At 30.3% G+C, this 27,618-nt stretch overlaps 10 protein-coding genes across 12 annotated transcripts; 6 read left to right on the forward strand and 4 right to left on the reverse strand.

Moving 5' to 3' along the window:
• Positions 1-34: 34 nt before the first annotated feature.
• On the forward strand, positions 35-1,461 carry Ccz1 (vacuolar fusion protein CCZ1). Its single transcript, XM_047052935.2, has one exon. The coding sequence runs from the start codon at positions 75-77 to the stop codon at positions 1,422-1,424; it is 1,350 nt and encodes a 449-aa protein (XP_046908891.2). The 5' UTR covers positions 35-74; the 3' UTR covers positions 1,425-1,461.
• Positions 1,393-2,691, reverse strand: LOC124490441 (enoyl-[acyl-carrier-protein] reductase, mitochondrial). Its single transcript, XM_047052936.2, has 2 exons — positions 2,106-2,691; positions 1,393-2,051 (listed from the first exon to the last, which is right to left on the reverse strand). The coding sequence occupies exons 1-2, from the start codon at positions 2,596-2,598 to the stop codon at positions 1,471-1,473; spliced, it is 1,074 nt and encodes a 357-aa protein (XP_046908892.2). The 5' UTR covers positions 2,599-2,691; the 3' UTR covers positions 1,393-1,470.
• A 103-nt stretch (positions 2,692-2,794) lies between these two features.
• On the forward strand, positions 2,795-3,204 carry Cox17 (Cytochrome c oxidase copper chaperone COX17). Its single transcript, XM_075730355.1, has 2 exons — positions 2,795-2,931; positions 3,011-3,204. The coding sequence occupies exons 1-2, from the start codon at positions 2,834-2,836 to the stop codon at positions 3,093-3,095; spliced, it is 183 nt and encodes a 60-aa protein (XP_075586470.1). The 5' UTR covers positions 2,795-2,833; the 3' UTR covers positions 3,096-3,204.
• Positions 3,107-4,235, reverse strand: LOC124490442 (eukaryotic translation initiation factor 3 subunit G). The gene is made up of 2 exons (XM_047052937.2): positions 3,631-4,235; positions 3,107-3,558 (listed from the first exon to the last, which is right to left on the reverse strand). Exons 1-2 carry the CDS (start codon positions 4,090-4,092, stop codon positions 3,223-3,225), a joined length of 798 nt encoding a protein of 265 aa, XP_046908893.2. The 5' UTR covers positions 4,093-4,235; the 3' UTR covers positions 3,107-3,222.
• A 939-nt stretch (positions 4,236-5,174) lies between these two features.
• Positions 5,175-7,480, forward strand: LOC124490153 (uncharacterized). Its single transcript, XM_047052614.2, has 2 exons — positions 5,175-5,626; positions 5,686-7,480. The coding sequence occupies exons 1-2, from the start codon at positions 5,326-5,328 to the stop codon at positions 6,717-6,719; spliced, it is 1,335 nt and encodes a 444-aa protein (XP_046908570.1). The 5' UTR covers positions 5,175-5,325; the 3' UTR covers positions 6,720-7,480.
• LOC124490154 (uncharacterized) lies at positions 7,234-8,896 on the forward strand. Its single transcript, XM_047052615.2, has 2 exons — positions 7,234-7,556; positions 7,624-8,896. Exons 1-2 carry the CDS (start codon positions 7,451-7,453, stop codon positions 8,748-8,750), a joined length of 1,233 nt encoding a protein of 410 aa, XP_046908571.2. The 5' UTR covers positions 7,234-7,450; the 3' UTR covers positions 8,751-8,896.
• On the reverse strand, positions 8,813-10,490 carry LOC124490155 (reticulocalbin-2). The gene is made up of 3 exons (XM_047052616.2): positions 9,679-10,490; positions 9,259-9,614; positions 8,813-9,182 (listed from the first exon to the last, which is right to left on the reverse strand). Exons 1-3 carry the CDS (start codon positions 10,144-10,146, stop codon positions 9,017-9,019), a joined length of 990 nt encoding a protein of 329 aa, XP_046908572.1. The 5' UTR covers positions 10,147-10,490; the 3' UTR covers positions 8,813-9,016.
• Positions 10,491-10,588: 98 nt separating this feature from the next.
• Positions 10,589-11,128, forward strand: Dad1 (dolichyl-diphosphooligosaccharide--protein glycosyltransferase subunit). The gene has a single exon (XM_047052267.2). The coding sequence runs from the start codon at positions 10,722-10,724 to the stop codon at positions 11,058-11,060; it is 339 nt and encodes a 112-aa protein (XP_046908223.1). The 5' UTR covers positions 10,589-10,721; the 3' UTR covers positions 11,061-11,128.
• Positions 11,033-15,800, reverse strand: LOC124489871 (uncharacterized). Its single transcript, XM_047052268.2, has 3 exons — positions 14,165-15,800; positions 13,799-14,106; positions 11,033-13,731 (listed from the first exon to the last, which is right to left on the reverse strand). Exons 1-3 carry the CDS (start codon positions 15,667-15,669, stop codon positions 11,165-11,167), a joined length of 4,380 nt encoding a protein of 1,459 aa, XP_046908224.2. The 5' UTR covers positions 15,670-15,800; the 3' UTR covers positions 11,033-11,164.
• A 3,618-nt stretch (positions 15,801-19,418) lies between these two features.
• On the forward strand, positions 19,419-26,250 carry LOC124490822 (long-chain-fatty-acid--CoA ligase 4). Of its 3 annotated transcripts, XM_075730358.1 has the most exons (10): positions 19,419-19,472; positions 19,536-19,716; positions 19,878-20,448; positions 22,194-22,434; positions 22,494-22,612; positions 22,668-22,696; positions 22,877-24,594; positions 24,660-25,082; positions 25,153-25,676; positions 25,738-26,250. In XM_075730358.1, exons 7-10 carry the CDS (start codon positions 23,304-23,306, stop codon positions 26,122-26,124), a joined length of 2,625 nt encoding a protein of 874 aa, XP_075586473.1. In that variant the 5' UTR covers positions 19,419-19,472; positions 19,536-19,716; positions 19,878-20,448; positions 22,194-22,434; positions 22,494-22,612; positions 22,668-22,696; positions 22,877-23,303; the 3' UTR covers positions 26,125-26,250. The 3 variants fall into 3 exon arrangements, with proteins under 3 accessions (XP_075586473.1, XP_075586472.1, XP_075586471.1); XM_075730357.1 differs by having other exon boundaries at positions 22,494-22,696; XM_075730356.1 differs by lacking the exons at positions 19,419-19,472; positions 19,536-19,716 and having other exon boundaries at positions 19,952-20,459; positions 22,194-24,594.
• Positions 26,251-27,618: the final 1,368 nt, after the last annotated feature.

A 27,618-nucleotide genomic window follows, 5' to 3' on the forward strand; every position in this document is an offset into this window, starting at 1 on the left:
GCACACTCGTTCACTGACCCATTGATGTATACATAGCGTTTGATAAACATATGTGGCTCATATTTTAATGAAAAATGTCACAGGTGAAAATTCGTCATCCAATTCAATTAATTAAATATTTGGTATTCAATACGACCTGGGGAACAAAAGAAGGTAGTGAACATGAAAAGCTAATCTATTATTATGTCAAACCAACGTTGGTCGTCGGTATTGATCAGAAAATATCCGATGTTGGCCTAGCCGAAGCAGTCATCAATTTCGGGCGACAATTCGGTCAAGTAACCAAATCATTACAAGGTGATCGTTTACGTTTCATATTCCATGAATTGGCTCCGAATTTTTGGTCATCAATGTTCATATCTGAATCGTATTCTGTACATAAATCTGGCGAAGATTCTACACAGATAGCCGAATATCATGAAAATGAAATCTGTGATAATTTTTTCAAACTTAAATTAGAAAATATCTACAATTATTTCAGGCTTTTGAATGGACCGATTGAAGAATTGTGTGACAAACTATCTCGTCAAGAATTCCTGGATAAATGTCATGATTTTTTCGACAATTACGTTCCACATATCGAAATATTACCGTTCAATTTGATCGAGCTATATTCGTCGATACAATATCTTCCCCTTAGTAACACAACATTCATGGCTGTTCAAAGTTTATTGAATTGTGTACAGGCCAATGATTGGAGAATCGATTCCTATATTTTCATCTACAATGATCAATTAGTATCCAGTTCATTGTCCTTGTTCGATACGCAAATTCTATACAATTACCTGACCAACATTGTCATACCAGATGCTGTGAAAGAAGAGATAAGTGGTATATCGAATAAAACACGATGGCTTCAAGTAGATTTTCGCATCTATCTAATGGGCCATCCTGGTCATGGATCAGCATTCCGTAATCTTTGTCTATTCCGATCGATTAATGGTTCGACCATCGGATTGATATTGACCGAATTTGATGAAAATATTCTGAAAGAATGTGGAACACTACTTTCTAGCCGACTGGTGTCATTAACGAACAAACTACATGAAACAGTAACCCAAATAGCTAAACAACCAGATTCAAAATTAACTAATGATAGCTCAGCCAAAGATATTAAATTTATCTATTTCAATTACAGTAATTGTGCTCAACGTGGCAATTCAAATTGCCGTAAATTGATTGATTCAGATTTTACACGATTGATTATCGATGTTGAATCTGATCTACAACAACGATTCACTGAGGAACAAGTATTCGAATTGATTGGTAAAAATATGAATGATGCATGGTTAGTGGCACGTAATTCTGATAGTAGAGCCCTGTTCGCTATGCTCAACTATAAAAACGCGAACGTTATCGAAGCAAGTGAAATGATTGATGCAATGCAAAACAAACATTTTAAAAATTTATTTTTCGGTATTTGATTGTTTAAAATAAAATAAATTTATCATTCAATGCTAACAAGTTTATTTAATCAAATTTAAAGACATATTTGGCATTGGTGAAACCCTTGGACATGTTCTCCATTGCATCTTTCCAATCATCCAGTTTGATTATTTCCATTTTGGGTAGCTGTAGTTTATTCTCAATTCGTAATTGACATAATTCTTCAATCATTTTCATTCGTTGTGTGGAATTAAAATTCTGCTGACTCCATCTAGTCATCCAATAGCCAACGTATTTTTGATCTTTGAATATGAGCAAACCGGTTGGTATGACCACAGGTTTTCTTGACATTCCACCATAGGTGACCATTGTACCATTGTCAGCTAGATATCGCATACAATCGGTAGCATTTTGACCACCCACACAATTCAATGCCAATTTTGGTTTCGGTATTTCGGCCAATATTTGTTCCATTATTTCTCTTTTTCGTAACTCTTCTTCGGTCACAACATAATCGGCACCTAACGATTTTAAATGATCACGTAGTTCATCAAGATTTGGTCGTTCTCGTACGACATTGATTGTTTTGATTCCCCATAATCGGGCTAACTGAATGACGAATAAACCGACAGCACTGTTACCACCATTCTGAATCAACGATTCACCTAAAATAAATAAATCATTCGACAACAATTCATTCTAACGAATAATAAAGTTACCTGATTCGAATTTATGGAAATCTTTTAACATTCGATAAGCGGTAGATGGATTTACTGATAATTGTGCAGCAAATAAATCGTCCACATTCTTATCGATGACGGTAACATCTTTTTCCGATAAAATGGCATTTGTGGTCCATGTACCGCTTGCCTTTACAGCAGGAATGATTTTATCACCAATCTGTACATGTTTAACATTGGAACCGATACGAACAACTTCGGCTACACCTTCATTACCGGCGATAGCAGGAAAACTGGAAGGCTTTACTGGATATACACCCTGTATTGAATTTATATCGGCAGGATTAATTGGTGAGGCTAAATATTTAACCATAATATGACCATTCTTGATAACTCGTTCATTTTGAATGGATACTTTTTTCAACACAGCTACTGGATCACCAAAATTATCATAAGCCAAAGCTTGACTTGCTAGCCGAATATTTGTAAAAAACAATGGAGCCGTCCGTCGTACAAACCTATGTTGGTTCATTTTGAATTTAATTAGAATTTTTATTGTCCCAAAATAATTCGAATCGAAACACACTGCACTTGACTTTTAAATCACAATATATAAATCCATGTTATAACATACAAAAAATATAGTGTTGTCGAAATAGTGTCCAATTCAACGACGGTACAAATCTTGCATCAGTAATCTCGTTTTTCACATTGACCTCGAAGCATTTTTGATACAAGAAAAAAAAACGTTAAATACAACAACAAAAATGCCTTGTGATGGAGAATCAAAAGAAAATGGTGAACAAACAAAACCATTGAAACCTTGTTGTGCTTGTCCAGAAACACGTAAAAAGCGTGATGAGTGGTAAGTTTTTAATTTTGATGATTCAAACGCATTTTTTATCATTTTTAAAATGAATAATAATAATAATAATTCCATACAGTATCATCGAAAATGGAGAGGCTAATTGTACCGAATATATTGAAGCACACAAGGAATGTTTACGAAAACTTGGTTTCAAAATTTAATCACCACACAGTTTGTTGTTTTGCTATTTAATTTTTAAAATTATTCAATATTTGAAAATTCATATAAAGCAAATGAATGATCTATTAAAATCATATATTAATTAATTGATGATTTAATGAATGATTTTCAATAATTTGGTTTAGCCCATTCAACACTTAGAATAAGATTATTATAGCCATGACCATTAACAGTTTTGATGGCACGAGCAGCATTTTCACGTGTATCAAAACTGACGAATGCAAAACCTTTCGAATTACCGGTAGCTTTATCTTTGGCCAAAAATATTCGTGTAAGACGGCCAAAATCTTTGAATAGATCTCGAATATCGCTATCCTGTGTTTCTTCTGGTAGATTTGTGATTCGAATCGTATTCGCTTCATCTTTACCTCGAGAGCCCATATCCAAACGTTTACCATCACGAAGCAATGACATACCTGGTCGGGCTCGTGTTCGATCATCAGCCTAGTGATGATTACAAAAAAAAACAAAAAGTTTTAGAAATTTAAATCGATGAATGAATTATTAAGAAAATACCTTTGCCTGTTCATTGTTATCGGTGAGTTTGTTGAGTGCAGACATTTGAAATGCGAATGGACATTTAATGGTCCAATGATTATGACCACAATAACGACATGTAATGTTTTGATTGCTAAGACCTTTTCCAAGATTTTGCAATAGATCCTTTTCGGCATTCTCATCTTCTTTATTGGTCAGGAATTCCATTTGAATTTCTTCCGAAATAAATGTCGTTTTAGGATTTGGTCCAGGTGTATCATTAGCAGATAAACCAAATTTATGCCATGTTTTACGTTTACCAACATTTATTGATACACGACGTTTTTCGGTACGAAAATATTGTTTCACCTGAATTCTTTTGCCATCTTGATGACGGATTTCAGTGACGATTTTTGTATCGCCATCAAATTCAACATGACGTTCATCAAGATCTTCATCTTCGTCCATCTGAATGGCCCATGATTGATCGACGGAAGGCATTTTGCTTGTTTTTTTTTCAATTGAAATTATATCGTTTGAAAAAAAAGGAAAAAGAATCAAATTAAATGAAATTTTCTGGATTGAAAACAAAAATTAACTGAGTTGCAACAACAGCAACAACAGCAGCAGCAGCGTGGCATTTGTCTTGCTCATTGAAACGTACTATATGAATAAATTGATTTTGAATAAATGAACGTTTATCGTGATTATTGGTGTGTTATAAGAATCGCCTATTTTTTTTATGCTTTGCTTTGTTCGTAATTTTTAATCGATAACAATGAATAGATCAAATATGTTGAAATAACAAAAAATGTTGATGATGTTTTGTTGAACGTTATGGACGATATTATAGCATCCATTTGCAACAAGAATGAAATTCAATCAAATAAACATATAAATCTCAATGAACAACAATATCGATCTATTGAAAATTTGCAATTTGTAAATAATGATTCTGTTGGCAAAGTGTTTAATCGAAATTCAACACAGCAACAAATTGTCGTGATAAATCCAATCGAAATTAACAATGGTAACTGAAGATGAAAACGATACGGATATAAAATGATGATTCGGAATTATCGCTCAAAATGAAAATGATGACAAACTTTCCAGCAATAAACGACTTATAATGCAAAAGCTTTATTCAAATATAAAAAGAGGATAATGCTAGCCATGAAGATCAGGAAATTTTAAATTACATTATTCAAACAGGTGGATATAATGAAATCAAAGGTCGATCATTATGGATAGACATGGATAATGCTAATATTTGTAAACGAACATGGCAAAGTATGAAAGAACATTTTCGTAAAATAATCGTACCAAAGATCGACTTACTTTTCGGATTATCGTCTAAAGATGTGAATATTATTATTTTTTATACATCAATTGTCAAAAAAAAAAATTTAAAAATTCAAATAAATAAATGCATCAATCGTTTCGAACGTTTTGTTTCATTTCATTTTGTGATGATAGTAGCATAGATTCATGTGATATTTTTTTCTCTCTCTCTTTACTTTCCCTTTGCCGTTAGCAGCGAGTAATTTTTTTTCATTCTATTTCTGTTTTCAACGTTTTCTGCTATATAATAATTTTTTTAGCGCCTAATATTTTGTTACGATCTAAGAAAGAGAAAATTTACAATTTTGTCATTATTAATAAGATTATTCTATTTTAATGTGATAATTGATTTTTTTTCCGGTTCGTATTCATCACTAAATCCGATAAAAAAAAATGACTGCAGATGAAAAAGAACTTATTGAATTATATGGTGAAGATTTTTGCCGTTTAATTTCTAACGAATTTATTCGTAAACATCTACAAATTGATTTGAATTCTGATGATTTTGATAGAAAATTACTTCGTAAATTGGTGTTCGATAAAGATCTTGAGAACAATTTATTGTGCCGAAATTTCTGGGATAATATCCTGGATAATTTGAATTCAAAATTCTCCTATAATGGTTTTAGTATACGGGGAGAATTTTCATGGAATACATTAATGCGAAGATTCTTTATTAAAATACATCCAAACTGTAAGTGAATTCTTTTTTTTTCGTTAAATGAATAAAGATTTTTTTTTATTCAATAATAGATGAAAAATATAAATTGGGTAAAGATTATGTCCAAAATCTTCAGTCAATTATGGAACGTTTAATGACAAAGAATAATCATTCTTCAATCGAGGATCTATTGGAATCATCGATTTCAAATAATCACCAATCATCATCTACATTGAATCGAACGGCAACAGACAATCATAATGATCATTTATCAGAATCTGAAAATCATAATTCATTGAATGAACAAAACGACTGTCAAGTTGCTTTGGATGATGATCGTGACGAAAATCTATTGCAAGACATTGTTTCGGCTGAACGATGTGAAGATCCAAACATGCAAAACGTTGAAACAAATAATGATCATAATTATGATAATGAATTGAACGAACCAAACACGAATGATTTAAACATTAATAAAACAATAGATCAAAATCAAGATAAACAGACTGGTGAAATGGAAAAAGACATTATTTTGGATTCTAGCAACGATAGTTTATCAACCATCAGCGATGTAGAAGAATGTCAGCCAAATAAACGAATAAAACTCTCTGAGCAACAACCTACGACTAGTAAAAATTTACGATCAATGAATAAATGGAAACAACAACAAATGAATATTGGTAATGATTCTGATGGCAGAGAATTAAGCCAAAATCAAAAACGACAAAATAAAATTAAATTGAACAATATAGAAGATGAGAGCGATACCGATTTAAGTGATAATTTAGAAAATGAAAACGAACATGAAGAACGCTCTGATATTCGATGGATTATGAATATACTATATCCTAATACAATAAAAGGCTATTCAAGCCATGAAGATCATGAAATTTTGAATTATATTATTCATACAGGTCGCTATAAAGAAACTAAAGGTCGATCATTATGGGTAGACATGGAAGAAGCCAATGTCTGTAACAGAACATGGCAAAGTATGAAAGAGCATTTTCGTAAAAAAATTGCTCCAAGATTAACTTTATATGGACAAATATTTAATCTATCAAAACGAACAATGGAATTATTTGAAACTTATTCATCGGATCAGAATTCAACGAAAAAAGATTAAAATAACAACTGATCATCAAGTGGTTGAATGTTAATGTTCAAAAATTATGAATTGAAAAGAAAATTATTCATTATCAATGAATCTACATTGAGGCAGGCTGTCACACACACACAAGCACACAAGCATTTTCCTCGATAATTTTTTTTTTATTGGTGCGAGCATCATACCGTCAACCTAAAATCGAATCGATTCCAAATTGACCAATCACACACACGCCACCGGTACAATTTTTTACCGCCATCATTCGAACGTTATCAATAATGAAAATAAATAATTTTGATGATGATGATTCGAAATCGAACGTGCGCATCCATTCCAATTTTTTTTCCCGTTCAACTATTGTTCATTCTTCGCCAACAAAATATCGGATGCAATCGATGATGATTAGTCGATTTTCATCATCGATTAGTGAAAAAAAAAATTTTTCTCACACTTCTCCCCCCTTTTTTTTATCAAGATCAAGTTTTTTTTCATTACACACACCTCAGTCATTAATCATCAAAATCATCATCAGTGCCAAATAAAAACCACAATTTCTGTCGTCACATTTTTGGTTTTTGTGTCTGTGTGATCTGTAAAAAACCAAAAAGAAATTTTTTTTTTTTTTTTTTTTGTTAAAAAGTTATTATTTTCTTACAATTTGTTTAATGTTTAATTTTTTCTTTTGATAAATATACCATTGTGATATTTGATAATTTCATTTCTTAATCATTTTTTTTTCAATCATAATAATGAAGAATAAAATTCTAAACGATTTCAAACAAGTTGATAAAACTAATCTTGAACAAATGACTTTTAATCTTTGGAATAATACTTCCATCGATACAAGTAGTAGTGGTAGGTGGTTTGATAAATTTTCTTTATTTTTCAATTAATAAATGATTTTTTTTTCCAAATTCTATAGCTTCAAATCAATTTTTCGAAGTATCATCAACCGATTCGGTGGATTCGGCTGTTGGTGTTGAAAGACGTAAATCATGGCACGAATCAACACAATCACCATTATTATCGCAAATGACCATATCGAATCGATTGTCGATAAATGATTCGGATCAGAATCAATCATTGATGCCTATCAATCATCCATCATCATCAAATTTGGTGATGGATGATTCATTTATGAATCAAATGTGTACATTGTATATCGATATGTCATTCGATGATCGTGTATTTTTTGGCGTACATAATTTTTTCCTATTGAAATGCTCATTATCAGAAAGCCAATGTAATGTTGATTTTTCAGCCACTAACAATAAGGTATCGATCATTGGTAAATCGGAAAATGTGGCCAAAATGTGTAAATCATTCTTTCTGCATTCAACATTTGCATTGCAATTTGAATTCTATTTTTACGATGAAATATCCTGTGCTGAATATATGAAAGAACGTTTTCCGTCATTGCAAAAGGAATATGAAAAATGGGATGTCTATATATCGTATCGTCCAGATAAGCCGAACACATTGTTGTTCAATTTTTTAACATTTCGAAAATTTTTCGTTCGACTCATACAAACAATGATCAATTTTCAGATGCAATTGGAATTCTATCAATTAGGCCGAGTATTGCCAAATTTTATGAGCACATTACAAGTACCGATTACACGTCGTGATGCAAATGTGATCAACGCTAGCTATTTGGAATCGATTGAAAACGAAACCGGTACTAAAATCAAATTGATTCGTTATCATGATTGTCAACATTATCCATTCGAAAATGTCATCATCACTGGTGCGGATATTCTTTCAGTCATACAGGCTCGTTGGTTGATCACAACTCGTTTTGAATATGAATTAAATTTTCAGGTTTTTGTTTCTGATACAACAATGTTGGTAAAATGTATTTCAAGTCTGAACTATGATCGAAGTTCGATCGAAGTCACCATATCACCATGTGTATCGAACCCGAGTTTGGACTCGAAAATTCTATCAATCAAAACAAATGAAAAACATATTGATAAAATATTTTCCATTCACAAGGAACTTATTGATTCGATGATTATTAATGGCGTTATTTCCGAACATCGTATGTGATCAAATCAACCACTGTTTATTTTTTTTTTGATTGTCATTTTTTTCTATCAATCATTCTATATCCATATAACAATTTATTATGTTTTTTCTTTCTTTCAATTGAACTAATTCTTTCAGTCAAAATAAAAACCAACAAATTTCAATAATTATAATCATTTCATTTGATATAATGAATAGTTTTATATGTAAATTAAGAAAATTTATGAAGAAAAAAAAATTATTCACTCAATTCAGGAAAAAAACAAGAATGAAAATCTTGTTTTTTTTCATAATTCATCATTAACATGTGTATGTAATTGTTGTCCAAAATCGGTAGCTTCACTACCGACAAATACATCATGATTATCGACAATTTCATCGATAGATAATTTATTGTCATGATTTGTATCGGCCATTGAAATAAGATGTAAAGATTCGTTCAATGCAATTTCACTAACGATGAGGATAGATAAAAAAAAAATTTAATAGATCATTTTCCATGTTTATAAATTTCAATTTCGAAACTTACGTATTGTTCGGTATGATCCAATTAATACATTCATTAAAATCTAATCGACCATCATGATTCTGATCGTATTCATTTTCAAATTTATCCTTTTCCGATATATAATGTTCGGATTTAGAATCGGGAATGTTTCGATTCTCATCACTGATAAATTCTTTGAAATCAATAAAACCATCTTTGTTATGATCACGACGTTCAAACATTTGTCCAACTAATGTTTCGAACATATGTTCAAATTCTTCAGGATTATTGAAGGCAGCAAATTCTTTGGCATCCAAACGATTATCATTATTGACATCAGCAGCTTTCCACAAGACTTTATCTTCTTCAAGCAATTCATTTTCGACAGCATCACTGATCTAATGGTGTAATGAAATCATATGAAACAAATTAAAAAAATGGCTCAACTTTCAATAAACTAACCTTGAGATCATCATCAAAATCGAATGCTCCTTTTAAATGTTCATCCCAAGTAACGAATTTATCACCATTCATATCTTCTTCATCCAATCGTTCTTCACCTTCTTCCATGGCTAAATTTTTGAAAGATTTCAATACCCAAGCTTGTAGTTCATCATGATCAACAAATCCATCACGATTGGCATCGATACCAGTTTCGACCAACTTTCTTAGACGACGTTTTGATTCATCTGCGGATAGATTATCAAATTCTTGTGCTTTTTGGCGGCTACCTAATATGGCTTCATGATCAAGTTCATGATCATCAACATCATTCATCGATGAATGTTGAAGATGTGATTCAAAGGCATCGTTGATTCTTTCCTGATTATGTTCATGTACTTGATGAGTTCGAGTATGTAAATTTGGTGGTGTTCCATGAACAGTTGCGATGAAAACCGCAATAAACAAAACGGCCGACCAATGCATCATTCAATATGAATCAAACTGAATGTAAATTATACACCCACTAAGTGATATGTACAAAACGGAATCGACCTAACAGCTGGATTATTTCAGTCAACAATGAATGCGACAAGTTTGTATGGATTGACAGTGATTTTAACGCATGAACGAAATGTTGCCAAATGCTAAGCTAAGCATTAAGCTAAGCAATGATTTCAAAAATTACATTTAAACGTAAAATAAAATGGATGAAAAAGGAATGAAAAATCCAGATGATCCACAAAGGTCAAAGAAATTTAAAAATCAATGAAAAATTTGACAATTAATCAATCAATACTGGCGCTCGTTTTAGTTTCTACTTCGAAACACACAATCCATTTAATTTTTCTTTATGATATTCAATTGGCACTGTACTTATAAGACGTACCATTGAAAATACACGTATAACTCTAATTGATCATGATCTAAATTGAAACTAAACAAACGCGTGTGTGTGTGTGTGTATGTGATCGAAGAATTCTGTATTCACAGCTGTCAAATTGCTTTTTTTAAATCAAATCAAATTCTAGATTATTGTTTGAAAATAGTCATCGATAAAAAAAATGGCCAATTTCATTCAAGTTGTACAGAAATTCTTTCAAGAATATAATAAAAATACCAGCAAACGTTTGAAAGCTATCGATGCTTATTTGGCATACATATTCTTCACTGGTATCATACAATTTGTTTATTGTTTATTGGTTGGTACATTTCCATTCAATTCATTCCTTGCCGGTTTCATTTCGACCGTTGCCAGTTTCATTTTGGGCGTTTGTCTTCGTATACAAGTGAATGATCAGAATAAAATGGATTTTTTCAACATTAAAGATGAACGTGCATTTGCTGATTTTATTTTCGCCCATATCATTTTACATTTGGTTGTAATCAATTTTATTGGTTAAATCTATTAAATTTTTCTTTTAATTAATACAAATGAATAAGAAAAAATAAATAAAATGAAAAATTTAAATCAATCTGATTATTGATTGATTGATAATCATTTTTGTTATTGTTGTTGTTGTTGTTGCTGAGTTGTTGTTGTTGTTGAGTTTTCTAAATATTGACCAATTTGTTGACATTTTTGTTGTGTTTCATTGGGAAATGTATTGAATTTTTCCATTGATTGAGCAATTCGACGTATCTCTACAATAATAGTCCCAATGTTAACCGGTAAACAAGCATTATGAGCATCAATAATTTTCTGTTCCAATATAGCGAAACAATTATCGAATGCTTTTCGTGATAATAATAATCGTTCATTATGATTAACATATTTCTTATCCGGATCCGGTTTCTTATACAAACCAATGGCAATTTTACTTAATTGATTATAATCTTCAGTTTTCGTACAAATATCAATCATTAGATTCGTACAACGGAACATGTGGGCATTAAAATTTCCGGCACGTTCAATTTCATCCACTGGTATACACCAGATTCCATTGTAAAGATTTGCCGATTTATGATCAATAAACAATCCATTTATATAGCCTGGATTTGAATTCGGTTTATCTGGATCGATTTCGAATCGTAATAAATTATTCGATTTGTTTTCCGGCCCACCAAACATTATCGATTTGGCTGTATAATAATCTCGCATTGAATAATAATAATATGCTAATCGATAGTATGATTTATAATGAGCATTATAACGTGCCAAACATTTTTTAATTCCTTGTAAGCACATTTTAATCAATTCATTTCGATAATGATTAGCATCGAATTTTACTTTACGTTCAGCAACCATACCAATTATATCAGTTAAAATGGGCATAATCTGTCGTTCATCTTCTCTGATCATCATTGTTGTTGGCCGAGAATCATTTGAATTTGTTTGTGAATTTTTCGAACCATTCGATGTTTGTTGTTTTTTCGCTGCCGATGATGAACTAAAAATTTTTCTAAGTACAAATGGTGATTTATTCACTTTGATTAAATGATATTTTAATTGTCGTAACATTCGTGCGGTAAATTTTCTATTATTCAATAGATATTTTAATATACAAGAATGGATACGATAATGAATTTCTAGTGCTTCAATCGATAGATATGATGGTGAATAGTAATTTATCTTTTTCGGATATGTAGCACCATCCAGATAGAGATTTAGGTATGCCCATTCATAATACTGTAGAATGATCAATAGATCACATTTGGTTTTTTCGGCCACCTTACCCAACATATAATATGATAACCATGATTCTTCATTATTAATATCTGGATCGGTTATTCTTTCAAAACATTGTTTTGCTTTTTCCAAAACATCTTCATATTGGAAGAAATTATTTTCACTTATAATCAATTCCGGATGATTATCACCAAAAACCGTAATTCTTTTCCTTAATCGTGACCAATTACTTGCTACATTATAACATAGTATACCATATTCGATCCATAATTTACTATTATCCGGTTGAAGACGTAGGGCCTGTTCAAAACATTTGATTGCTGAATATGCTGTCTGATGAAATTTCTCGCCATTAGTAGTGATACCTTCGATGAGCATTTGATCCACTTGATAATTAATGGATAATGCCAATCCGGCCCATGAATCAAATCGATCAACATTCAAAGAAAGATCATTGATGTAGAAATATTTAGCTTTTGCAAAATCTTTGGTCTTAAAATAATGGTCAGCCAACAAATAGTACAATGTCGATGTTACGGTATTCGTTTCTGTCGTGATCGCTCCAAATAATGGTGTACCACGTTTAATGTAATTGTTAATCTCAAGCGTACGTTTGGGCTTTTCTTCTTCTGGTATTAGACTGAGAATTTTTAGAAAAAATTCTTTAGTTTCAAATGTAATACCCGTTTGTCGTGCATTACTATCGAATTCGGGCATTAAATCAGGAACAAAATATAGATAAATATCAGGACAATGTTCCCATTTGAGACCAATATGTGCCGATGTATGACATTCTTGTGGTGAAAGATTTTTTTGTGGTGGAAAATTAAACAAACAAGAGAAACAAAGAAGCGCTTCTTCATCGATATCATTATCAGTGAAAACTTTTTGAGCAGCCAAAAGAAATTGTCCATCACGATCAATACAGAGGCCTCGACGACCAAGAATATTATGGCCCATTTTAAAGAATTTTATCAATGACGATGATGAATCATCGTCCGCGGATTTTCCAATCGCTTCAACAAGAGTTGCATTCAATATGAGCCAGGGTAAAACTGAATTACCTTCGGTAGCACATTTGACTATTTTTCTTAATAATTTACCGGTTAATTGACCTTTTTTACCATCGGTTGCTGTCACACATCGTAAGATAATTTCAAAACATTCATCATTAAAATGTGACCAATTTTCAAAAAATTCAATTGCTTTTTGCCATATTTGAGCTTTGAGTATTGCTTCGTATAGTTGTCGTTTTTCATCATTAGTTAGTTCACTTTCATTTTTCGTAAAACATAACCGTATGATTTCGACATAATTATGATCATCATCATTCAATTGTGAAACACCTTGCATATCGATCAATGTTTGTATGTATTGTTCATTAATTCGTAATTTGTTTGAAGCAATCACTTCGAACGTTTCATTCATTGTCGATGGTTCGTTATCTGATCAAAATGAAATAATCGAATAAATTTAACTTTGTTTATAATTATCAATAAAAGATATACAGACCAGAAAAATGAGCACCCATAGCAAAATATGCAAAATATCGGGAATCATTTTGACAAAAATCCAATGCATAATGTAGATAATCGATGTTCAATTCTTTTGAACCACCAAGGACAAAAAATCGAATCAAAAAACAACGATATTCATTTATGTCAAGATGAAAATAGAGTTTAATAAGAATCTCTTTGAGAAACAATGTTTCCTGTCGTTGATATTCAATTTCATTAGCTACCAAACAAACAAATATCATATCGATGGTAATATCACGACCAATATGACACAGTATTCCGACTGGAAGTTGATTTTGTTCTCTGTAATTTAAAAAAATTATTAATTACTATTACCAAAAACAATAAATGGGAACATTACCTGTGTATCCTATACAATGTCATAAAGATTCGTGGTATAGTTAGATTTTTAATTTTCGAAACTTCAATTAAATAAAAATCAATTATATCCAATATATTCATCATACTATCATTTGATTGTGAATGATAAGTTTTAAATTTTTCATAAAAAGCTTCGACAGCTTCCAATTCGATTAATCTATTGATATTCATATTTTCAGTTATGCTAATCGAATTGCTTGAAATATTTTCCGTTTCAAATGTTGTTGTAGATTTGGCTGATAGATTATCATTTTTCATAGATTCAGGTATCAAATTAAACAATGTTTCAAATGCATTTTGTTCATCCTCCGAATCGACAGTTCGACTTTTTGTTTTCACACGTGATGATCGTCTTTTATCTGCATATTCATAAAGTAATTGTTTTTCATTTTGTTTATGTTGTTCAACATTGTTCGATGTTGTTGTTGTTGTTGTTGTTGTCGTTGATTTTTTCAACTTTTCACCATCGATCATCATCGATGTGTCGTTATCAATTTCTGGATTACTTGTCGTTGTTGTTGAATGTTGACTTGGATCATTATCAGCATTAATTTTATTATTATTATTATGATTATCATCAAATTGAATGACAATAGTTGCACAAACATTCGATTGTGGTTGTTGTTGTATGTAATCATACATTGTTTTAATTTCTTGTCCAATTTTTTCAAATGTTGAATGTTCAATTGGATTTAGATTTAATTGTAATTTTTTTCGTTTATTCGAACGATTATATTCATCATGATAATTACAGCGGCGAAAATATTCCGATTTTAATTGTTCTAATGGCTGTATAATTTGAGGAACAAGTTTGATCAATTGTTCATTCACATCGAATTCATGGCTTTCACCACCTAAAGCTACGGTAATCAATGATTTATGTTCATTATTCATATCGTTGATTATTGGTGGCATTAAACGAATACATTCATTTAATATGATTTTTGCTTTGAAATAATCATTGTTTACTTCTAAACCACGTAGACAAACATTAACACAACGATAAAGATTTTCGGTGATAAAATATAGATCAATAAGATTATCGATGGCAACATAATTTGATGGATTATAATTGAATGCCTGTTCAAAACAACGTTTAGCCATCAGATAATTCATTTGATCACGAGATTTTCTACCACAAGTTAACCATAGATTAATATCGGTATCATCGATTTCCAATGCATCGAATATATAATTAAGATCATTTTTAAAAAGGCCAAGATTTTTATATGTTAAATATTTTAAACGTTTCAATAGGAATGCATCTTTAATTTTTGGTGGATTATCGATTTCTAATTCTTCTTTTAATTGTAATAATAGATTTTCTGCTTCATCAACATTACCATTTGCAGCATATTTCAATGCATTAATATAAAGATCATTTAATTCTTCTTCTTCGGCTTCTTTTGTTGTTTGATAATCAGAATCATCGGATGAATTTGATGATTCTGATTGATTATCATTTAATGCTTTTATTCGTAACATGATGTTGTGATGATTATATTTGTAAAGAATCTCTTTCTCTGCCAATTTCAAGTTTTTGTATACAAAAATAATGTCTAGCAAAGTAAATAGCACAACATATGGACATAATAGCTTTGATCAATGGCCAATATATGGCAGCAGCAGTAGCTATGTTCCATGAACAATGAATTGCTGGTTAAAATTTTAGGAGCAAAGTTTAAAAAAAAATTTAACCCTAAATTGAATATAACCATAAAATTTCAACATTGAATTGAATCATTTATTTATCAATTAATTAATTAATTTTTTTTTAAATCGAAATTCCAATAATCAAGTGGCTTTTCAACCATTTTATTGTCATTGATTCTGATTATTGAATTCAATCAAAAATGTCTATCAAACATGATTCCAATGAATTTGTGTTTTATGATGATTGGTAACCGTTTTAAATTTCTTGTAATTTTTTTTTTGATCAGATTTATGTTTTTTTTTTGTTTTGTTTTTTTACAGATTGTTTTTTTTTCTGTTCATAATGGTAAATTGTTTATGCACAATTTTTCCCGCATATACACACACAATAGATAAAGAGAAACAACAATCGATTTAATTGTTGACAAACATCATCATCTTCATCAACAACAACAATAACAACAACAACAACAAAACAAACAAACAAACAAATAAACAATTGAGGAAAAATTCTAATTCATGAAAAAAAAATGATTAATAAAAATTAAAAAATAACATTTTCAATGATGATGAAATGTTTTGCACTTATGTTTGTTTGTTTGTTTTTTCTTTATTCTGATATATTGGAATTGAATTGATTTGTTTGTGAATGATAATGAATTTTTATTAAGAAAGTCAAAAATCGATTCTTTCCTCAAACGAATAATACTGGGAAATTGAAATGGGGAAAATTTTCATTCAAACGTTGAGCGAATGATAAAAGAAAATTTTTTTTGGGAATCTACCCTTGAATTCAAGGATTCGAATTTCGAATATTATCCAGTGTGTATAATGTGTGTATAGCTGTCATATTTGGTCAATCGATTAATGATGGATGTTCAATTTTTTTTTCTTGGGAAAAAAAGAATTGATAATTAAAAATTTTTTGCAAAAAAGAAACCACCACCATTTTCTTTGAATGAACCTATGTAAGAAACTTTTCCTTTTTCTCTATGTTTAGTAGAAAGGTAAGTAAATAATTAGCTATATCAATGATGATGGCCATAATAATAATAATGAAATATCTTTTTTTCTCTGGTCAGAAAATTTCCAACAAAAAGAATCAATTATTCAATCATGAAGCATTTTTGTAAAGATGAGAAACACCACCACCACCACCACCACCACTGGTTGATTGATCGATAAATCATATCCCCTATTTTCCTTCAAAAAAAAAATTTTTTTTCTTCATAATTCGATTGATGAAATAATGAATGTGTAATTGTATTTGTTGAATGAAAAAAATTTTTTTTTTAATGATCGTATCGATTTGAACAAAGAACACAAGATAATAATGTGATAATCGATGGTAATATCAATTTTTTTCTGGTTTCAAAGACAATTATTATCGATTAAAAAAAAAATTGTTTTTCAATTTCAAAATTGATTGAATAACATTATTGTCGTTCGAATGAATGAATTATATGGAGCCCGTCGAAAAAAAAAATCAACAATATTCAAACTCAATTTTTTTGTCGTGAATACCCAAGTTTTACGCACACACACACACACACACAGGTTACTTGTTTCAACAATTTTTTCCCCCTCAAAAAGTGTTCCAATAATTGTACAATGTCATTTTTTTTTATCTATCTAATATACATGGATCGAAAACAAAAGTTAATGAAGAAGAAAATTTTTAAAGTTCAAGATAAAAAAGCAACAAGTTGTCAAACATTATTATCATCATCATCATCATCATTATTATTCACCTTATATATGATGATGATAATGTCGATCGTGAATGGCGCCTTTTTTTTGACTATGAAACCTGTTTTTTTTTCCTTCCAATTTTCTGTTGTTGTTGTTTCCTGAAACAAGTTCCCGTTTCATGGAACACAAGAAAAAAAAATCAGCATTTTTTTTTAAACACCATCACCATCATCATCAGTTCATTGTTCCAGATTGTTTGATGATCGCGAAAAGAAAAAAAAAATTGTTTCGGTCAAATTTGGATCATTGTTTGTTGGCGAGCGGGGGGGATGGAGAGAGAGGGAGGAAAAAAAGAAAGGCCAAGAGGAAAAAGACTAATTTTTTTTGTTGAAAATGGAGAAAAAATTTTCATTAAGAAATTTTAAAAAGAGATGTTAATGGCCTCCGGTCACATATCACAGAAAAAAAGTGGTTAAGTTGTGTTTTTCATTTTTTTTTCTCTAAGATGATATGATCATCATATCGATTGATTGCAACCAATTGCAACTATTTACAAATAAAAAAAAATGTTTCAGGAACAACAACAACAACGTTTGAGGTCAAAATATTTTTTTTTCACAGCTATGTATTTGTAGCAGGCAGGTAAAACGAAAAAAAAAAGATGAATCAGATATTGATATTGATATTGAGATAACTCTTTTCTCCTTGATTTTTTTTTTCTTGATTCATGGTCTTTTTTTTTCTTGCACTCGCTTTGTCGTTTTCATCACCCCATTCATTCATTCATTCATGGTAATTATAAACCTTGATATATGATTCATGATCATCAGTTGATAACAACAAAAAGATAGAATTTCAACAAAAAAAAGAAAAGAAAATTTTCATCATTTTCAAGTACATTTTGAAAAATAAAATTCTATACTATCCGATAATAGACAATGTTTCCGTTGTTTGTTAATAATAATAGTTTGATTGTAGACGACAACGACAGTAACAACAATTTATATATTGATGATTTCTTCAATCATTTCCGGCTATTTAGAATAAACAGTTTTCTTTTTCGATTATTGTATGATATGTAATAATATAATTTTACAACACGACCGGATTAGTTTTGTATCCGATTTCATTATTATCATCATGATCATCATTGTCTGTCAGTCTGTCTGTCTGTCTTTGGCAATTGTGTGTGTGTGTGTGTATCGTTCGAAAAGTAGGAGGAGCTTAACTCACGCGATTTTTTTTTCTTAAATAATGATCATCATCATCATCATCATCCACCCATCGCCCATTCTAATGGCTTGTCTGTTTATTTTTATTTTATTTTTTTTTTTTTTTGCTATTTATCTCACCCCTGATTAGACAAAAACACACCGGTGGTGTTAACAGCCAATATATGAAAGTAGTAGTTGTAGTAGTAGTAGTAGTGGTATGTATCGATGGATGTTTGTTTGTGTTATATACCGGTATATATGAATATATATGATATTTATGAATGCATGCTGCTAATATATATATATATAATGATGGTGATGATGATGACAAAAATCATCCGATTTCTAAAAAAAAAAAAAAATAAATCGGGGTAGTAGAATTCTAGAACGATAAATGTTATTTGTTGATGAGGAGGAGAAAGAATTTTTTTTTTGTATGTTTGTTTGTAAATCGACATATTTTAATGCTACTACTACTATGCTACTGCTACTACTTTTTTTCTCTCATTGCTCTCTTTCTTTTATTCTTCCCACATTCGGTATTCCCGCTCTTCTTTTTTTTTCTTTTTCTCATACACACATACAACATCCTCATCCTCATCCTCACCGTCATCATCATCATCATCAATGCACATTGAAAAAAAAAACATTCGACACATACGTTTACATTATAATCGTCATATAATAAAAAAAATAACTGAGAATCTTGTTATCAATAAAAATATAAATGTAAATCTAATCAATCAAAAATAAAAAATAATAAAATAATCTGATTTTTGATTTACATTGTAGATAGGTGTGTGTGTGCCGTGTCCATATCTGTAACGATTTCTGTGCCCGTGTTTTCGATAACATCAAAATTTCATGATTATATGATGTGATATGATGATGATGAGAATTCAAGGAGCTAAATTTGAACGACAAAATATCAACAACAACAAAAAACAATGAATAGAATGATGATGAAATAATGGTAACTACCAAATGATTATGACGATGAAAAATAATGACGGTGTTTTCATCGTTTTTTTTCTAATCGGTTGTTGAAATTTTGCTAAAATTTTTTTTTTAATATTTTTTTTCTCATCACACTCCCTCTTTCATCTTTTTATTATGTGTTTACATTACTCATAGATCAACATCATCATCATCAGCAACAACAACAACAATTAATGCACACGAGTACAATATACAATCATCATCAATCGAATGATTTGTAAATTTATATGTGAGAAAAAAAAACCCATCATCAAATAAAGAAAAAAAAACCGAACAAAATTTTAATCATCATTGTATTTTTGACAAAAAAAAATCTCGTTTGTGTTTGTAAATAATACGTCGTATCAATCATCATCCTCTTAGTATACTATAACATACACGTACAACATTTAGATGCACGTTAATCATTGTCATTGTGCTATTGACCAATTTTTGTTTACAATAAATACCACCAATAGAACTAATTCATTCAATTTGATGATCGTTTGGCCATTTATTGTCATCATTTGATTTGATGATTATATTTTCAATTTTTCAACAAAAAAAAAACATTTTATATTTTCATCATCAAATCAGTTCATCGACATTCCAGCCTTTCGATAATAATTGTCTTTTTTTTCACTTGTCATCATCATTCATTCATTTATCATTGTTTTTAGTTGACTTTGAACAAAAAAACGGTTTTTATTTATTATTTGAACAAAAGGTAAGAGAAAGGTACGCATTTTTTCTATTCTTTTTTTTTATCATCATCCTGTCTATTGAACAAAATAATTTTCAATTCTTGTTTGTATTATTTTTGTTAATCAAACAAACTATCGATTCGTGTGTACCGCACGTGTCATATTTGGTCATGTTTTTTTTAAATTTTTTAACTAATCATAGTTTGTTATCGGAAACAATGAATCACATATTTAACACCTTTTTCATCATTGTCAATTATTATTTCCATTTTTTTCAATCACACACACACACTATTGACATTTATCATTAGATGCTTGAGATGTAAATGAGTGTTTGTGATTTATTTATAGTGTATTTATTTATGATGTTTGTAAAGATTATCGATATATCGAATTACGCTCAGTGAAAAATCGATAGTTGCTATTAGATTCGATTCGAATGATTTACCCATATAGTTGATTGTTAAATATCGATTATCTATCTGTTATGCTGACCTTTAGGATTTTTTTAAAGGGTCGTTTTAATTTTTTTCGCTTTTTATTTCTATAGTTTTGTTCAATAATTTATCATCATTTACTCAAATCAATTCATCTTGAAATGCCCCCGTATAATTTTAGTTGATTTATGGAAATTTTTTCCATTAAAAGGAAATTTTTTTTTTGACAATTTTAGTGCACAGAAAAATGAGACTGAATTTGATTGCCTCTACTATAATAATACAACAATATAGTGTAAATGAGAATTTGATGATGATCGATTCTCATGAATACAGGAAAAAGTATTTCCGATAATAGCAATAATGATTAGATACTTGGTCATTTTTTTGTATATTCATTCTCTCTAGAACACTTGAACTTGAAAATTTCAATTAATTTCTATTAATTTAGTTTGACTGACTGGATGAATTCAATTTTGTTGTCGATTCATATTTAGCATTTAGTTTTTCTCTTTTCTCTCGCCTTTTTATATACTGCTACAGACAATCTCATGTAACGTCATAATCTCATGATACTTTATAACATGATAATCACGCGATTTTTTTTCTTTTTTGCTATGTATAATTATTGATGATTTATGATTGACAATATATTAATTATCACTCAAATAATTATCATTTATTCATTTAGATATCGTAGCTAAACAGTTTGAAGTTTTGAATTTCATAAAATAACATCTTAATATCAATCAAATAGATCATTGATGTGTTCGATTCCAGTGTCATAATAGTTGACAATCGATTGATAACTATATATATCGAATTTTATCATTTATTACCACATTCACCATACAAAACACATACACGCACACATTTCGTTTGGATTCGATTCAATTAACTTTTTTGTTTGTTTTCCTTGTCCAATTATTTGATAAAATTCCTCATAAATTTTCCTTTGGTCTTTTTTTTTGCTATTTGTAATTGATTGATTGATGGCAAAAAATAATACCTTTTACCCTTTTTACGTCAAAAAAAACTTTCTTTTTAATACGTAAAATTTTTTGATTTGAAATTGAAATTTTTCTAATTCAATGTTATTGGTTTTTTCTCTCTTCCTCCCTCCCTCGCACTTTTTTATATTATCTTTATTACTATTGATTGATAATAATACTTTGGCATTGTCGTAATCTCAACATTGCAATAATCGTCGTAATTATCATCCTCATCAATTGTCGGGTGTAATGAATACGTCATCATCCTCATCCTCATCCTCATCATCATCATCATCATCATCATCATCATCATTATTATTATTAAACAACTTGTTGCAGAAAGTCATTTTCTATTACCAGTGAAAATAAAAAGGATAGAATCTGACGCCACTATAAACAGCAAAAGCCAGTATTATCAGTGTTTGGAATTTTTTCCCATTCATTTTCTATAAACATAGCCATTCGAAAAAACAATCGGATGTACGTTGTTCAAGTTATTTCATAATCATCATTGTCGTTAACATCGTCAGCGAAGCAAATATTAACCACACATCCCCAAACACATACACACACACAACGTGTATGTATATAAACATTGATTGAAATTTTGGTTACTCAATCATTATTCGTTTCGGTTAGATTGAACATATTAAACCGTATCATCACATTATTATTGGTTGGTTGATAATTGAACCACGCTTTTTACATTGAAAAAAACAACAACAGCCATTTCACAAATTCGCAGTTCAAATTTGCTGGTGTGATATATATTGGTTGATAATTGAACTGTAATAATAATTGAATTTTCTTTAGTTTCAAGTTCGAATTTGGATTGCAAATAAGTAACTTTTTTCTTAATTTCTGCAAATTTATTGAATTTTTTTTCAAGTCAAATCAAATCGAAAAATCTAGTCGTCGATAACGCAGAGAAGAAAAAAATTTTTATTCGACTTTAATATTTGCCTGATTGTTCGAATGGTCTGATTACTGTCATTTTTTTTAATTTTGTTGCTTATTATTAGACCTAATTAATTCACGATCAAATCAATCAATCAATTCATTCGATCGATCGAACCGATCAAGTTTCAAGTTTATCTGCAATATACATACACACACACACGCGTTTTTAGTGAAAAGAAGAAATAAAAACTTCGTTTCTGATTTGAATCGGAGAAAAAAAATTTTGCCCTGTGATTTATCGATTCAATTTCGATCATTATAAACGACGAAGACGAAAATAAATTCATTATTATAACAAGATAAGATATTTATATATTCATCTTCGTCGTATCATCATCATCATCATCGTTTTTTTCAGTGAAATTATTTATTTGATTTTCGAAGAAACAAAAAAAAACAGTGAACCTACAAATAAAAATTTATAACGAAAAGATAAAGAAGATATTAGCCAAATTATATCATTATAATAATCGAGTGGATATAAAGACGATGACAGCCTCATCAACACCAGGCTTAACGACAACACCACCGTCAACAACACTTGTGATGAATGGTACTGAACAATCAGCAACAGCAGCCGTAATCATGAATGGAACTGTGTCTAAACCGTCAACACCCGTTTCAGCTGATTCAATGAATAATAATAATAATAACAATAATAAGAATTACAATGTTCCAAATGGACATCATAATCATTCAACAATGATGGCTAATGGTGGTAAAAAAGTTTTAACAAAAATGATTAATGGTGAATTATCAAACGTTAAATATGATGAAACTGTTAAATCGAATGTTGATTCGCAGCCAACGACTCCTTTACCGGCTTCAACAACTGCAACAACAACAGCGACCCATTCAACACCAACGGGTCCTAGTGCATTCAAAGTTCCAGCCGATATTACTGTTAAACTTCTTAAAGGTTTTTTCATTTTGCTGGTACATTTGATTGTCACCCTATATACCTATATTTCATGGCCAATCTATTTCTACATACAAAAACCATTTGAAGTAGTGGAAAAATCCAAAATGATTCGATCGAAACAGATGGATCCCGAAGATCCCAAATCACCATGGGTCGGTATGTTTCCCGAAAAATGGCCATTCGTATTGGATAAATGTGAGAAAATGGATGATGTTTGTGAATATATTGGTGAATATTTCTCGTTAAAAAATCGTGCCCTTGGATCACGTCGTGTGATCAAAGAATATGTTGTTTCTGGTCCAGATGGCAAAACACCATTACGTATCGATGGCCGTACGGTAAAAAAACTTGAACTGGCCGATTATGAATGGATCACATTTGAAAAGATGATCGAACGAAAAAATAATATGGCTCACGGTTTTCATTTGGCTGGTATTAAACGCAATGAACCGATTGTTATACTTTGTGAAACTTGTGCCGAATATTTTATGGTTCAATTGGCTATTGCACGCGCCGGTACCGTACAGGTAAATGTTTTTGCTACGCTTGGTGATTCAGGTATTGCTCATGCCATACGAGAAACGAATTCGAAATATATTTTCACATCATGGGAATTATTGCCTAAAGTACGATCGATTATTTCGGCTAACGATTTCGTCATTAACAAAGTTATCTACATTAATCGTCGTGTGGAACATGTAACCGAAGAAATGGATCAAGAAGCAGCCGAATTGATCAAGCCTATTGGTGAAACACAATTTGTATCATTGGAAACAATCGAAAATGAAGGACGAACTCGTGGTGCTGAAGTTGAAGATCAATGTAGACCATTGGGAAAAGATGAAATTTCTTATATAAGTATGTGGTTATTGAAAATTGTTTATAATAATTACTAATGAATTTTTTCAACTTGAATTTGATAGTGTATACATCGGGAACAACTGGTATACCGAAAGGTGTTCAAGCTACATCGTCACAAATGATTCATCTAATGCGTACGATATTACCGGTGTTGAAAAATGCAATTGGACGTGCTCATGAAGAAATGTATGTTGCCTATCTTCCACAAGCCCATATATTCGAAGCAACATGTGAATTTTTAGCATTGGCATTGGGAGCACCCATTGGTTTTGCTAATCCTTTCACATTGACCGATTCTGCACCAGGTCTGGCAAATGGAACAGAATCTGATCTGCGTCTATTGAAGCCTACCATTATGATTGCCGTACCATTAGTATTGGAACGAATGCGTAAAGAGATATATACAAAACTTGAAGCACGATCTCCAATTTCATCTCCATTATTTAATTATTTGATGGATTATAAAATTAGATGGACACAGAAAGGTAAGCGTTTTAAAATCATTGATGATGATTGTTTGAATCATTTTTAAATTCTTTCTTACAATAACAATAGGATATAAAACACCAGTTGTGAATAAATTATTATGTAAAAAAATTCGCGAACAATTTGGCGGTCAGTTACATTTATTGATTCTTGGTGGTGCACCATTATCAGCCAGTCTACAAGCTTTGATCAAAGCCGCCTTAGATGTGAAATTGGTACAAGGTTATGGTATGACTGAGACGTTGGGCGCATGTATTTGTATGGACGAAGATGATCTCTCATATGGCCGTTGTGGTCGACCTTTACATGGTGTACATGCAAAACTTGATGATTGGGTCGAAGGTGATTATCGTGTAACGGATAAACCATATCCTCGTGGCGAACTAATGATCGGTTCGAAAGCCAATTCGCTTGGTTATCTAAAAAAACCAGAAATGACAGCCGAATTATATGAAAAAGATGACCGTCTAGGTATCACTTGGTTCCGTACTGGTGATATAGCCGAATTACATCCAGATGGTACATTCAAAATTATAGACCGTAAAAAAGATCTAGTTAAACTGGCCAATGGTGAATATTTCTCTCTTGGAAAGGTATGTTTTGTATTTGTTGATTTTTATTCAAGGTTTAATCACCATTTTTTCACTTTGTTAGATTGAATCAATACTCAAAAATTGTAGCTATATCGATAATATATGTGTATTCGGCAATGCATTGGCTAACTACTTGGTGGCCTTAATCATACCCAATGCAAATCGATTTGGTCGTTTAGCTAAATCATATCGAGTTCCACGTTCGGAAGCAAACGATGATGAACGTCTAGTGAAAATTGTTCTCAAGTCATTACGTGAATCAGGCTTAAAGAATGGATTGAAAAAAGCTGAAATACCAACAAAAATACGTATTCTATCGGATGAATGGTCACCGGATAATGGAATGTTAACAGCTGCAATGAAATTGAAACGTAGTATGATTAAATCAAAATATAGCTCAACTATAGAAGAATTATTTCATGATCCAGAAAAAGATACAAAACAATGAACGAAAAATGGGGCTGAATGATTGAATTGATTAATTAATATATAAATTGTCATTGTCATGTGTTTATTATATTATATTATTATTACAAACCTGAAAAAAAACCTTAAGGTAGTTTTTAAACAAAAACTAATTACTTTGAAAAAAAATTGATGAAATACACAAACACACACACACACAACTAAATCTGTTTAGGGATGTTTTTATTTAAGACAAACCATTTTAATAATTTCATCATCAAATACATGTGTCCATTTAAACAAGAAAAAAAAATTCATTGATATCCAACATACAGTGAATGAACATAACACACCTACACTTACACACACACACACACACACGCCTCTCACAAAACTCTTGGATTGTGATAAAAATTTTTTTTCTTCATTCTAATTGTGTTTCTTTTTATGTTTTTCATTTCATTTTTATTATCCATTCACACATATACACACACACATACACATTTGAAATGATGATCAATGGCCATCGAATATATCCACTTTAAAATCAAATCATCATCATCATCATCATCACCATCATCGTTGATTGTTTCCTATTTGAATATTTGAAGAAATTTCTGAATTTTGAAAACAATTAAGCATTCATTATCTGATTCATTCATACATTTAAATCATCCTTACAAAAAAAAAATAACAACTACAACAACATTATCTGAATATGAATCATTATGAAATTTACAGAAACTTTTTTTTATATATACAAATGTGAAGAAAAATTGAACAGAAAATTCAAGAAAAAAAAATTCAGCCACACAAGTCAATCATATCATCATCATCTTCATCTTCATTTTCATTATTGATTTTCATCCGTCTTTATTTATCTAACTAATATATTTGTTTCACACACACACACACACACAAACACCCTAAATACACTTTAAAAAAACTCATAATAGCGATCGAATATTCGATATGAATTGATTTTTGTTTCAACACAAATACACCAATATACATAAATACTACCCAAAAACACATAAACAATCATATATAATTGGTGAGAAAATTTATTCAAAAATAATGATGGTATGTTGTATGTATGTGTGTGTGTGTGATATTTAGATGATGATTGAATGATGGAACAATTGTTGACAATTGTATCAGATCATTTTATCCATCGATTATGATTATAATTAATGAAAAAAAAATTGTCTTTTCTCTAATTGTCAATTATTATTATTATTATTACAAAAATTATTCAATAATTTGTAATTAAAAAAACAAAAATTGTTGGATATTAAATAAATGAAAAAATCAAATTTTCTTGATAAAAAAAAAAAATTTTCGTTTTTTTTCTCGCGTTCGAATTTCGTTTGTCGTTATATTTTAACATTGTCGACATGGCTGGATAGAAATAGCGTATATAGAGAGAATATTAAAATGTTTTTCCTTGATGTTTTCGTGGAAAAATTGTTTTTTGTTATAAATAATTCAATTCGAATGAAAAGAAAATATCAATGATTACGAAATCCATTTGTAA

This window comes from Dermatophagoides farinae, chromosome 4 (genome assembly GCF_024713945.1).
Source record: "Dermatophagoides farinae isolate YC_2012a chromosome 4, ASM2471394v1, whole genome shotgun sequence".
NCBI classification, from domain to species: domain Eukaryota; kingdom Metazoa; phylum Arthropoda; class Arachnida; order Sarcoptiformes; family Pyroglyphidae; genus Dermatophagoides; species Dermatophagoides farinae.